At 33.3% G+C, this 14,815-nt stretch overlaps 2 protein-coding genes across 4 annotated transcripts in view; both read left to right on the top strand.

Annotated features, from left to right (window-relative positions):
• The window catches only part of LOC144835143 (cytosolic acyl coenzyme A thioester hydrolase-like), a 29,056-nt gene extending 23,082 nt beyond the window's left edge, over positions 1–5,974 (top strand). For all 3 annotated transcript variants that reach the window (XM_078690198.1, XM_078690197.1, XM_078690199.1), the window contains exons 5-8: positions 1,038–1,253; positions 2,162–2,374; positions 3,084–3,268; positions 4,003–5,974. In XM_078690198.1, the coding sequence (XP_078546324.1) occupies positions 1,038–1,253; positions 2,162–2,374; positions 3,084–3,268; positions 4,003–4,110 (722 nt within the window). In that variant the 3' untranslated portion in view covers positions 4,111–5,974. The remainder of the gene's footprint in view (positions 1–1,037; positions 1,254–2,161; positions 2,375–3,083; positions 3,269–4,002) is intronic.
• Positions 5,975–6,701: 727 nt separating this feature from the next.
• On the top strand, positions 6,702–14,590 carry LOC144835434 (uncharacterized). The gene is made up of 7 exons (XM_078690519.1): positions 6,702–6,806; positions 7,966–9,351; positions 9,645–9,750; positions 10,282–10,419; positions 11,256–11,354; positions 12,403–12,494; positions 13,754–14,590. The coding sequence occupies exons 1-7, from the start codon at positions 6,702–6,704 to the stop codon at positions 13,988–13,990; spliced, it is 2,163 nt and encodes a 720-aa protein (XP_078546645.1). The 3' UTR covers positions 13,991–14,590.
• Positions 14,591–14,815: the final 225 nt, after the last annotated feature.

The following is a 14,815-nucleotide window of genomic DNA, read 5'->3' as shown; positions in this document are numbered from 1 at the left end:
ACAATTTCACTGTCTATAGTTCTGGAAAAGATGGACCTAGACGATAATATAAATATAATTTCAGTTTGTTACGTTTATTGTAGAAAGTATTAAAATCATACATGGTGATGGTGATTTCTCTTTCTGGCATATGTGACAGAACCTTAAAAGCGTCTAGCAGCCAATGAGTTAGTACAGGCTATGGAAAATCTGAAAAGTCTTTGAATAATGAATTTTAAAAATTTATGAAAAATACATGGTATGAACTGAATATTGTATACTACTACTACTAGGCTTATTAATCACAAAAATTTACCGTCTCCTTTCATCCTACCATGCCAAAACAAAAGCTTGTTATAAATAAATTAGCATTCACCAAAGTAACCTCATAAAATATAGTTAAAGACCCCTTCCCTGCAATTTTGGACGTTTTTTGGAAAATAATACATATATATCACTTTAAAAACATTAAACCATGTCATTCCTTGTCTTAAATGTAAGTTTTATGGTAAATTATGATAAAAAGTGAGAAACAATGCACTACCTAAGTAGCTCGCGGCGATCGACCTCTCGTGGACGGTCTTAGGCCTAGCCTAGCTAGGCTTAGTTTTGTAGGCCTAGCTGGTAAACATCAGTAACGTACGAACATCGTACGCTAGCTATATACCTAGCATGACGTTGTATAGTTGCTGCATTAATTGTCTTTCTATTTTTGCCAGACTCCGTTGATACAAATTGGGGAAAACCCGGTATTTTCGCTGAAAAGTTAGGAGTCTTCCATTTGTTTTGGCCTCACGATCGATCGAAAAGTGGGCGAATTACAGGTGAAAAACAAAAATATCAATCCGCGCGCAATGCATTTTGGGATTTATAGCGGGCCGCTATAATTATTAGAATCGACTTATTTTTCACATTTTTAACCGTTTAAAGACGAAAAAAGTTATCGCAATAGGACCATATAGTATTATTTTTACATTAAATATAGTTTGTGATCTTAAATTAGATCTAAAAAACGTAGGGAAGGGGGCTTTAATTTTATAAATTTTTTACACTTTTAGGTACAAAGCGTTTAACGAATTATGCAACTCTTTGGTACGTACCAATGAGTGCCGAAGTGGATTCAAAGGTTCTGTCTGTTCCGCCACTAAATTACAAATCTAAGGAGGAAGAAGAAGAAGGTCGACTACGATACGAAGCACAAAAAGCACAACGAAGAAAGATTGGACTTGGCGGTAGACCAAGTCTACTAATCAAGGACGATTATAACAAAAATGGTAGGTTTTTTAGGTTGATGTGTTTCCTGTATGCCAATATCTCCTGCACTCCCGCTAAAGTCTTGATATGTATTGTTCTTAATTTCTGCTACTCGATATGAATTTTTACAAATTTAGTTTAGAAAAAATACTATCAGTCTGTACGGTTATTTGTATAATCAATGAATGCGTTGTTTGATAAGTGAAATAATGAGTTGGCACCGCATTTTCCGACTTTGGCACGCCTGCCATGTTTACTATATATGCCAATATCATTAGGGTTTTTGTCAAAACCCTTTATGGTTTTATACATTGAAGCGCCCTCTTAAGGTCTATACATCATTGCGATATTTAATTTATTCCAAGTTGAGAGGTATATGTTTTTTGGTCTACCTTATTTAACAATGCTGCTAACCATCCAATCAGTGATGAGTATGAATTGCAAGTGTAGTCCATGCCATAACTTGTAGTTGTATATTGACCTCATTCTCTGTACTTTATCTCCACATATGGCATATATAGAGTTATAGGCAAATTCTGTAATACAGTGTCACATATATGTAACACGTGTGGCCCACCTGTATTATGTTTAGGTTCAGCTTATGGCCTATGATACAGGCTTCAAATGTGATATTATACATACAGTATGCAACACTGTATTACAGAATTTACGGAAATTATACACTACTGAGAATTGCATTTCATTCATTTTTTCATTTTCACAACATATGATTTTGAATCTTTCTCACTAGCATTGCAAAAGTACCCTTAGCTGATTGCATCATAGGAATTCTCAGCTTGATAATGTCGTCTTGACATTCAGTGTTCTTGCATGTCATCATTGGAAAACACAAACTGGTGCAAGAAACAAGGCATAACTTTGCTCACTACCGTCATCTAGGTAATATTTCTTTTTATTTTGTTAACAGGTTCACCAGACCAGCTTTCTGTATCTTTCTCAAGCTCCTCTTTGATTCACCTGATTGGTCCATCTGACTGTAACTCATTTGGATATGCTACAGGTGGTGTCACCATGAAACTAATGGATGAAGTAGCGGGCTGTGTTGCAGCGAGGCATTGCAGAACTAATGTTGTCACGGCGTCAATGGATGCTACCAACTTCCATAAACGGGTCAAACTTGGTAAAGTTTTTTTTACTATACCTTGTTTTTTAGGGTTAACCAAAACAGTTTAAAACTGACAACCAAACAAAAATAACATTCAAAAGCACAATTTATCACACGTCACTATTTTCAAAACAAGAAGTAAAATTACACGCACACTATAATGTCCTATTGTTTTAAAAAAATGTTAGAATATAGAAAAAAATAAAAATTATTTTATAAGGATAAAAAAAGGCCATATGAATGTTGAAACATCCTATCTGCCCCTAGATTAATAATTAAAATTTATAATTTATATAAAGGATTATTTTTGTCCTAAGAGGTTAAGGCAGACATGAGGTTAATTATGAGATAAATTAGGACATTATAGGGGGCGCTATATAATCATGGACAATACTTGTATCAACAGTTTCCACCAAGCCGAATGTTTGTTTGAGTGGTATAGGTCTCAGTCTGAAGAACTGGAGCCCTTGGTTCGATTCCCATCAACATCATCTGTAGTTGAGAGATCATTTAGGGTTAGGTTCAGTTATATTAGGTAATAGGTCAGCTATTGTGTAATTCTTAAAAAACAATTAGGTCTGTGCATTTTTCATGATATTGGATTTGGAAAACATTTGGAAACATCCATAAAAAATGTAATTTTCAAAATAGATCATTTAAATAAAAGATTTTGTCCTTCTCCAAGAACACATTTTCATAAAATTGTGGATTATTTTTTTTTCAGGTAGTTTGTGTCACCTGACTGGCAGGGCTACATTTGCAAGTAGTCGCTCCTTAGAAATTGAGGTCATGGTGGACACAGAATATTTAATGGATGGGTCAAAGGTTAAGGAGAGGGCAGTGCATGCGTTTTTTACATACGTGTCGTTAGGCCCAGATGGGAAGACACGACCTATACCACAACTTCAGGTGAGTGTCAAGTAAATCATTTCATTTTCTATAGGAGTAGATTTTTTGTTGACCTTTTTTGACCTCCCTTTTAATATCCAATCATAGATCCACAATCAAATGTCCAACCAGTCAAATTAAATTCAATTTAACCGACCCTGTTATCAATTAATTCTGGGTAGCAACATTTTTTTTTTCATTAACTTTATAATAGTCTTGATAAAATAAAAAAAAAACTACCTACATCAGTCAACAGTAGAGTAGAATTCCACAAATATGATTCGAATGTGATTTCACCTTGCATTTCTAAAAGGTATACTGTTACTACAGAGCCATATTTGGTACCTGGTTTTTAACCCACATACTTTCTTTAACACAACATCAAGCATGACATTTATTATACAGTACATAAAACTACCATGAATATTTGAATATTTTTGAAAACATAATAATTATATCTATTTTTGACAGATTATTAATATAATATGGTAGGGCTTCCCCATTTGAAAAATTCTGGATTTGCCCCTCTATAAGGAAAAGTCTAGTTTAAGCTCTGGATTGGCTTAATATTCATAAATAACAAAATTTTGTCATAGGTGGCGTGTCATAACTATACTTTCACTGAAAGCTATTTTTTTTGTAGGTCTGTGATGACTTTTTGCCATCACTTACCTACGCAGAAATAAAATATAATTTCGAGTTGGAATACAAAAATTAAAAAAGTCAATTAGAAATGTTTTTATTTGTTTCTAAAGGTTCAGTCAGAGGGAGAGAATATTCGCTTTCAACAAGGTAAACTGCGATATGAACAACGAAAACTAAAACGTGCTGCTGCAAACAAAAAGAAGACTTCCACATCATAACTTGAAATTTATTCAATACTTTTAATGCATTTTTAAATGAATTTATTAACTTTTATAGATCAAAAATGTTGTGTTGAGTTGACCTTTGAAAACATTGGAATACCATAATTTATTGAGTACTGCATCAAATAACAAGATCAATCAGAGATACATACTGTACCTCCGGCAAGGGTTGACCTCCACAATTAAAAATGATTAAATCCCATTTTAAAACTTCTATTGTTTAAAATACCCAATTAAAATGTGGGCCACACTCTAATGTATTATTATGTTTATCGTTTTAAAAAAATGTATTAGTTTTCATTTGGTGACCACAAACAAAATCACAATTTAGCAATCATTTTACATCCTAAAAGTAGTCCGGATATTGCCTCTAAAATGTTATTTCTTTATTATTTATTTATATTTTCTTCCAATGGCCACTTATATATCTGTGGTTTATTGAAAGTTGATAAAGATCCGTCTTTTAGTTTTAACAAATCACATTCGCAGACACAATTTTAACCTCCTTGGTTGATGTATATATATCATACTTGACGGAGGTAATAAGATTTGGATACTCGCACATATCCACCAAAGTGAAACTAATCCTTAAATTTTAAAAACTACCTGGGAATCTTAAGACACAAGCACACATAACTGTAACCCACAATTTAAGGTGCACAGACTGGCTAGTTACGCATGTTATGTGGCCATCTAAAACACATTAAAAATAAAAAATAAATATTGCCAAAAGCATCAAAAAGCAGATATTTCATTTTATTATACAGCATAGTTTTTGGGGTTGTGTTAGGTAATAGACATTACTGTCAAAGCATGAAATACTCAAACAATTGAGACATGAAAAATGTAAATTAATTTGAACATTGATACAATTGCCTAAATCCAAACAAGATCCGCTGTCGAATAACCACCGCACAAATTTCGGTTGTGGTAGTTGACCCCTACAATAAGGTACTACAGTATTCTAGCATACAGTATTGAAAACAATTATTTATTATAAACTTAAATTATTAATTGTTTATTTAAGGTAATTTTAAAATGTTATATTCATTCCAACGTTCTATGTGTAACTTGCTCATAGTTCCAATCGCCTTTAATTGTTTCTATTGAATTTTTATTGACAATTTTACCTTTTATGCTGCAAAAAAGTTATGAGAATTATAGAATTCTGATAAAAAAATAGTATTATGCATTATTTATATATTTTTTGTTTATATTTTATTATATTAAATTATTTTTAAAATGTGTCATGAGATGAGATCTCGGCCACTGTTAACCCACAGCATTGTTTTTGTTGTTATAGTTGGCAAACAAATTACTCTAAAGATTTATTGAAAAATGGAGAATAATAAAATCAGACTTTGAATATGCCATTTTTTAGTTTTAATAAAGTTAATAACTTCTGTAGAAAAAAAACTAAAAAATAATGTTTTTACAGTACTTATAAAAAGACAAAATAAACGGTTAAATTCAATAAAAAAAAACATTGACTTCGAGTCAATTTGACTGTTTGATGTTTTAATTTACAAGTTTTTAAGGTAAATATTTTTTGTTTTCGATCCAATTTTAGGTCAAAGTGAATAACTATTATATGACATTAAAATGGCATACTCAACAACAAAAAATGTTTGAGGGGACAATATATATTTAGAAAAAAAAACCACAACAACAATGCGGTGGGTAACGGCCAATAGAAATACGAACAAAATGTCCTATTTCAAAAATGAAACATTAAGTAAACAGTAATTCAATAGTATTGTGTTGACTAATAGTAACATGTTTGTAAAAAATACATTATAATATTTATAGTTAAATTTTACGATATTTGATTTAATTGCAATAAAGTTTTCCACAATCAACATTATTTAGTACTTTTAGTAGTTTTTTTAACATAAGTAATTAACATGGAGGAATCTATCGGAAAATAACGTTTTAGTTAGCATTTACACAGTTTGTAAGTCAGGTAGTTGTAATGCTAATTATTACACTCTTAATTTAAGTTTGCAAGTTTTAACACACCTACATTGTTCTTGTCATTTTATTAGACGATTGTAGGTCAAATACTTACTTCACTCTTCCCTGGTACTACCTAAAGCTTGGTTCCCACGATACGAAGCATGTGATTTAACCAATCACAAGCGATGGATTTTTTAAACTGTCGCTTATCATTGGTCAACTCGCTCCTGGAAACAAAGCTTTACGAAAAGGTAATTTATAATTGCGATAAATAGTTGTTCTTCTTTGCTTTCGGAGGGTTTCATTGTGTAGGTAGAAGTAATATGAGATTTTCAAGTAAAACAAAACACTGTTTACTTTACCTCGATTTTATATATTATTAGACATTTTTGATAAAGCAAGGGAAACCATATTATTCACAATTACCTTAATTAGTTATTATTCATTAAGAAGCATTGATGACGGAAAGAAAGTTGAATAGCAACGTAATTACATACAGCTTCAAAACAATAGGTTTGTCCTGATTGGATATCTTACTTATGAAGTCTCCAATGTGTATCTACGGTAAATAAAATGCATTGTTTTGCGCCGTTGACGCCATTGTGATGTTAGCTTCATCACAGGAAGGTTGAATGTTAGGCAACCCGCTAAAGCTCCAGGCAATTGCCGACGAAGGAACCACGTCAAGCGCTGTATTACCAAACTATAACGTTGGAACCACACGGGATTGGTCAAAAGTAAGTACAATGTTTTATCTATTTAAAACCCCATCAACATACGCTCCGCTGTCGCATAACCACCACAAATGTATAGGCATACATTATTGGATCAATTGCGGTAGTTACTAATTACAATAATCTATTGTATCTACAGTATTAAAACAGTACTGTAACACTAGTATACAGTACTTTAGCACTAGAACAGTAGGCTACTGTAACACTAATCACTAATAAATGAGTTTGATTAAAGATGTATTTTCATGTGAACCGTCGTTGCCGTGAGTGCTGTACCAAACGTGATTATTGTCCCAAGTGTTGCCGTCGAATAAGTACCGCGGCAAAACTTAGGAAGTTTTCTGAATGTATGTCGGCTCATTGTCACAGCGAGTTAGTAATGATTTAAAAGTTTCGCCATCAAATAAATACCGCAGAAAACGTTTTCTAAGCGTCGATGTCGTGTTTATTGCCGCAATGATAATAATGGTTCGGTGTCGCTGTCAATTATACCTAGCTACCGCAGCAAGATTGATGATTGTTTCGAATAAGATTATTTTTAATGTGTTGTGACGTACAGCTGAGTAGACCAATTTATTTAATTCCATCTATCATCCATGAGTCTTCTTGCTCGTCCACATTTCTCTATTTCAGTGCCGTTATTGTTCTAGCATATATATTATCTATTTCTCTTCTTGTTTTATCACCATATCTTCTTCCTATCAAAACTTTCAATAACTCTTCATGTCTAAAAGTTGAAGTCCGTCGTCTTTGCTGCTCATATCAGCTAACTTTTTCATGTTTTGCCTCTCCTATCATATCTTTGTTTGTTTGTTTTTATTGATTTTCCACACAAAATGTGTGGCTGGTGGGCAAATAAGTTTAAGGCTTATCCACCAGAAAAGATACATAAACATAATCAAGTATGACGAGTAAGATATACATAGTAAGAATATAAAATAACAAGTAAAAAGACATAAGTAAAATAAAAAATTTAAAAAGTAAATAAATAAAAAAAAAAAAAATCTTATTCAATATGTTCTCATACCTTCTGTATATTGTATTCTAAACAGTTTTCTCCAGCATGCACCACGTCTCAAACGCTCCGTATTTCTTTTTTTCCATGCTTCCCATCTATACATAGCAACACTCAATATCAATAATGTAACCATCTTTTAATTAGGTAAGAGAAATGTACCAACACAAGAATGGGTGTTTGGATTCTGAACCAGATGGAGGTTCCAGTTCGTATGCATCACTCGACTCCTTATCGCATATACCCAATACCGTTAGGGATCTAATAAGCCAACCTAGCAGGTGTCGGGAAAACCCACTGACAGAAAAAGGAAAGCGCCTACAGATGGCGAAGATGCTACTGCTGACACTGGTTCCCATTGTGTCTCTGGCTGTTCTTGCTGGCTTAGATCTCCATAGCATTTTCTACACAAATAAAATCGATACCGAGATTCGTAATGTGATTGGATTCAGTCGAGATATTGGTGTTCTTCTCAGTCAGCTTCAGAAAGAACGAGATATGTCAGCTCTTTACGTTAGTCGTATTGGCCCAGATGACAAAAATTATCTGACGGAAACGTATCCCCACACAGACCTGGCTCTTGAATATCTCAACAACTGGCCCATAAAAACGAGTGTGTTAAAAGAGCTGCCGTTCTTTCGTAAAAAGCGCGACTTAAAATTACATCTAGCCAATCACCGTCAACATTTACACCGTAGCAACACAACGGTTTACGCTGAAATAGAATTTTACACAGAGCTACTACAGATCTTTATTGACTGGTTGTACGAAAGCATTGGTAACTCAAAGGGACATGGCATGTGGCAGATTCTGGTAGCTTATCAGTTACTGATTGTTAGTAATGTTGATACTGGCATTGAACGAACACTCGGCTCGATCTTCTACACACTCGGTGGGTTTGATGAACACAAAGACTTTGCTTGGTTTATTGATAAGTATAACGTAGGCATTTGGAACTGTAAGGCGTCTATGAGCTACTCTACACTTGTTACTGAATTCTACAATAAGGCAATGCAGAAACTTGACCTCAATGCGATTCAAATTATTGAAGAAATGAGATTAGTTATTCTGACAAACAATGCTGATAAACAGACTCCAAATTTCCAAGAAGCAAAACGCTGGTTCGATCGTATGACAGTGTATATCAACATTCTTGAAAACGTACAGAAAGATATTGCAGAGGAAATCCTCTTCCGACTAAATCGTGAGTTAAGGATGGACCAGAAAGCGATCGCTGTTAGTACGGTCGTCGTTGTTGTAGTCATCGTTTTTTGCCCGCTTATCCTTCGGTCTATCTGGGCTCTAACCACTGATATTCAGAATTATGCGCTTAGTCTAGCGGCCCAGACAAAAGCTTTAAACAACGAGAAGAAACGGTCGAATTGGCTGCTGTACTCAATGTTGCCGAAAACGGTTGTTAACGAACTGATTCTGAATATGGAAGTGAAAGCAGAGTTGTTTGACAACGCAACCGTCTTCTTTTCCGATATCGTCGGGTTCAGTCAGTTGTGTAACCAATCAACACCATTGCAGGTAATTTTGGTCAGTTCTGTTGGTCAGTTAGCCAGTCGTAATATTAAAAAACAAATTATAATTGATATGAACATTTTATTTATTTGCAAAATAATAAGATATTTAATTATAACCTTAAAATACATTTTACAATATTGCAACACTCCTTAAATTGGAACACAGATTTACTTATCGTTTCATTAAGTTTTTCACCTGAGTACTTAAATAATTTCCCTTAAGTTGTATTTGTGGGAGGACTTCACAAATGTTGACCCGATGAGTTTGCATTTCTTTTTATGTTTCGTTTATTTTAGGTGGTTCAAATGCTCAACGGACTTTATTTGATGTTTGATTCGAGGATTGAAAACTATGACGTGTACAAAGTTGAAACGATCAACGAAACGTATATGTTAGCATCCGGTAAGAAGCTAACGTACCTAATGCAAATTAGTTCCTTATACCAAAAAAATAACAGACACGTAGGCCTAGAGTAATTATTACTTCTTTTCACAACAGTTTATTCGTTATTTATTTGAAAAATTACAATAACAGTAGGCTTATACAAGAAAAATGTACGAGACAATATTATTACAAGCAATAGAAATTGTTTAAAAACTTTCAAATAGAAGTTTACAAAAAAATACTGTTAAAAATTAACGCAAAGATTTTGACCAGGATACTTAGCCCAAAAGAAAAAAAAATTAAACATGTTTATTTTCTTTGGGTCCTGGAATTTTTTTTTTATTTATTTTTTTTAGAATAGCTTAATTTCCCATAAGATTTCGTTGCGTAGATAAATTTTCCTAAATATATTATTATTATTTTCAGTGTTTTTAAATTCGTTCAATGTTTATTGTCAATTGTATTGTGCGCGTGCATATTCTTAGTTCCATACTACTGTACTGCTATCTACCTTTTGTTATTTCTAATCTATCTATTTGAATACCGCAGGTGTTCCTGAAAGAAATGGCGAGAATCACATTAGCGAAATAGCCACGGCTGCTCTTGACATTTGCTATCACATAGGCTTTTTGGAAGTACCAGACAAACCGCATAAAAAGTTTAAAATTCGGGTTGGCATACATTCAGGTATTGTACAACTTTTATTATTTTTACAATGATACATTTTCTAATATCATAATTGTATCCATGCCCTACAAAAGAACATTTTAAGAAAAGTGGCTATCCTTACGACAATGAATACGGAAATCAATAGCACATGTCGTAATGATAGCCAGGGTGTTTACGAATAGAAGAAATCAAGACGTTAAGTTCATTGATTGTTTGAGATATTATTTTTACTATTACTATAATTTCAACCATGGCCATCAACCATGTAGCTCTAGGTTTGTTTCAATCAAATATGGCTTTATGTTTATATTTATCATTAGTGTACAGTCTAACGTATCGAAATCTCTGTCTACACTATCAAACTTTATTTTACAAACAAATGTAATGTGCCCATATATGAACATGATGATGTCATATCACTTCCAAATTTGGGCATATTACTACCATATTTAGGAATATCACTTATTTTGTCAAACTAGTTTGATAGTGTAGACAGAGCTTAGGCCTAATTGACGACAACTGAACTCCGTGAATTGTGGTCATTTGCTACTCTCAGTTTGCAATTATAAACATTTATTTTCACATAATATTAATTCACTTTGATCAGAATTTGGATTAAAACAAGTATTTACCCGATAAAACAGTACCGTAATTTAAACAAAAGAAAAATAGTCAACTGGTTTCAGGTTAAAATATAACTATTTATGTTGTCTTTATTAGGTGACCAAAATGTGTTTGGCGAAAATGAATAACTTTAACTTAAAAAGGCATACACAACGTTTAATTTTATGTATCTTTATTTTTCAATTTTTGGGGATAACACTTCAATACCATTAATTTTAATCGTATTACAGGACCAGTAGTGGCAGGTGTAGTGGGTCTCAGAATGCCTCGTTATTGTCTGTTTGGTGATACGGTCAACACCGCTTCAAGAATGAGAACTCATGGCATACGTAAGTCTTATATGCGCATGCGTCATTAAAGCAAACCATAATTTTTGTTTTTGTCTTCTTAATCAATTAACATGTTATATTTTTACTTGACAACAAAGCATTTACAAAGTAAAGGCCCATTTACACTAGGGCGATAACGATCGACGATAAAAAGATAAATATGCATTTTTCATACCCGAAACATAAGAATTTTAAAAAGTTTTCATCCTAGAACTATAGGATTATCATCTATGTTGCCTTTGATGAAAATAATAATATTTCCACACGTCCAATCAAATGACGTCATGATTAGTAAGAGCAATAATATCGTTACAATACAACGATTTTATTGGTTTTATTGATCATGACGTCATTTGATTGGATTTTCAAAAATATTATTTTTTCAAATACAGCATACATGATTATCCTATAGTTCTAGAACGAAAACTGTTCTAAGAAAAATGTATGTTTATCTATTTATCGTCGATCGTTATGGCCCTAGTATAAATGGGCCTTAAGCCTATACTATGTTAAGTAAGTAAGTTTGTTTGCATGAAAACGTCCTGATTGTTTCAGTTTATCAGCTTTTGTTACAACGGCTAATGTAGAAAGCGCCAGCTAATGTCGAAACAACCGTTAATGTAGAACAATCTACCGTTAATGTAGTAAAAACCTCCAGCTAATGTAGAAACACCAACAGCTTATGTAGTAAATACAAAATCAACACCAGAACGGTCAAAAGCTAATGTAGTAACCGAACTTGCCTCACAGCTAATTTAGTTACTATCGCCAGCAATTGTAGAACATGTTTTTACAAACCTATGTCTGAATCTTCCTGATTTTTGTTTTTATTTTCGACAAATAGATATATTGATGATGCCTATTAATAAAAAAAGCGTCACATAACAAACACTGTTATCTCTATTTTCAACACGCCTTCTATACACTGTGTAGCATTTTTATTAGGCTCTGAGTCCTTAAAATATTTATTTATTTTAGCTAGAATATCCATTTTAATAATGATAACATAAAAATCATGATTAAATGAAATATAATCTCTTTTTTTCAGCAAATCGAATCCAGCTTAGTAAGGCATCCCATGATGCTTTGTTAAAAGTAGGTGCGTTTCAAATGTCAAAAAGAGGGGAGGTAGAAATCAAGGTAGGCCTAAGATTATTTTTCTTTATGTTCCGTATTCACTAATTACCGAAGCACTTGCGGTTCTGACGTCTGTGTAATTAGTGTCTTTGAGTCAGTGTCTTGTAAAGCCCTATTATTGTTGCAGTTGAATCACTGTGGAAAATAATGTTGTTTTATTAAAATGACATTCATTAGGCCGCTACATCATCTTTTTATAGACATTAAATTTCGGTCTCACTCTCATTAATATCCATTGAACATTGTAGGCCTATACACAAAATGAGATGTTATATGTTTTATTTGAAACAAATATCGTACGACAAGCAAGATTACATTTAAACATCGTGCAGTGATAACCTACAGTACCATGTAACGTAATCAAACGAGTTGACTAGAACTATACACCACAAAACTAAATTTAGTCAAGATTAATTAGAAATGATAACTTGAAATACGACATGTCTATGCCTAAAACATACACACTCTATATTAATAAACCTTAATCAAGTTCAATCTTACGAGAGATTATGAACGTAGGAAATAAGATTAAGTAAAGCTCTGTCTACACTATCAAACTGTATGTGATGTGTCCATATATGGACATGATGATGTCATATCATATTTGGGCACATCACACTTTTTTTTTCAAAATAGTTTGCTAGTGTAGATAGATCTTCAAGAAACCCAGCAATATCTACACAACTCGACCATGACTAAATAGAGTTCTAAAGTGAACCTGGTTTAATAAAATAACTTACCACGTAAAGAAAAACACAAACATCGGAAAGACTATAATTATGCTGTATTCACCGGCTTGTTCCGTTTCTCGGAAGTCGTTCAATTCTGTATGACTTTCCATTACTTTAACAACACTTATTTCGTTTCACGGAACAGAAGAGAAGAAGTCTCCTGTTCCGTGAAACGAAGTAAGTGTGAACTTAGCTTTAGTGATTATTGAACAATAAATAGAATCAATAATACCCGTTCCACACGTACAACACAGATGTGACAAAATAACAACTCACTCTAGGTTTTATCACAACGTAATGCAATTGCTGTGTAAACTCATTAAAGATACCCGCGTATGCAGATACCGCTGTTTTACGTCAATGTCACGTTAATGTTAACATCGATGTACTGGCCTCTCTGCTGCGAACTTTACACTGAGTCACCAGACAAGCTCGTGGAAAGATAGCAATGTGTTACAATCATATGTTTCATTTAGTAGTAATTAGTGTTTTGTACGTGTGAATCAAGGTTTATGTTTTGTATTATTTCAGGGTAAAGGAAAGATGACGACATTTTGGTTGATTGGTCGCGATAACTTCAATCAACTTGTTTTACCAGACAGTCATTTGCAACCTACAAACACCAACGCTATGGGAATACACGAACACAGATACGAGCATTTATACGACCAAATGTGCACAGGTCGTATTCAGGTTGGAGACACTAGAACAAGTTACTTAGGGATGTCACTGAAACGTTCCACTGACCCAGAACAATTACCTGGTTAATTGACATGTCTTTAAGTCACGCCTATGGCCCGTGCTGACTTAGAGTAATATACCCGGGTAAGTTAGTTCCTGCCCACCAAAGGTAGCCGGTAAACTGAACGAAACGGGCCCTTATATTTTTAATGTCAGTAATGTGCTCCCTTTGAAATAACTATCTTTCCTATTGCTACAACAACTACAGGAGTAATGTGACAGAGAACCAAATAGAATGCTTTCCTAAACTCTGACGTTAAAATGATAGTACTAGGTAAAACAGTACCGTAATGCAAAACAACTATTTTGTTATTGTTCTGTTTCGTAGCAAATTCATTTTTAACAGTTGGATCATATACATTATTTATCGTCTACTCTTAAAAAACAGTTTTGGCATGTTTAACTATACTGTTGCGTCAATTCTACTGTACCCTTTGCTCCTGCCTTGTTTTTGTCTTTTATTCTACCCTTTACTAGAGATCGGCAAAACTCACTAATGTTTAGCAAAGTTATCGTTGTTCATCAACATTTTCCTCTGTACAGTCTGATCCCTTTCTGTTCAGTATTTTTAATTATTAAATGATTTGTTGTAACTCAAATGTTAAATTTAAGTATATTTTCCATCAACAAATCTCGATGAATAGTGTCTGACTGACTACTTTGACATCATCTAGCTAAGGCTAGGCGATGTGAAAGTAAAAATGATGGAATTCAATTTTTTTGACGCGAAGTTTTTGTTTAAGCACTGCGACAAGCAATAATAATCATTTATATAAACAAAGACCAGGGAAAATGATATTAATAACATGTTGTACAAGAACAACAATAAATTACTTTTATTATAAGTTTTTT

Source organism: Antedon bifida, chromosome 2, assembly GCF_963402885.1.
Source record: "Antedon bifida chromosome 2, ecAntBifi1.1, whole genome shotgun sequence".
Taxonomy (NCBI): domain Eukaryota; kingdom Metazoa; phylum Echinodermata; class Crinoidea; order Comatulida; family Antedonidae; genus Antedon; species Antedon bifida.
This window is presented reverse-complemented; position numbering and strand designations above follow the sequence as displayed.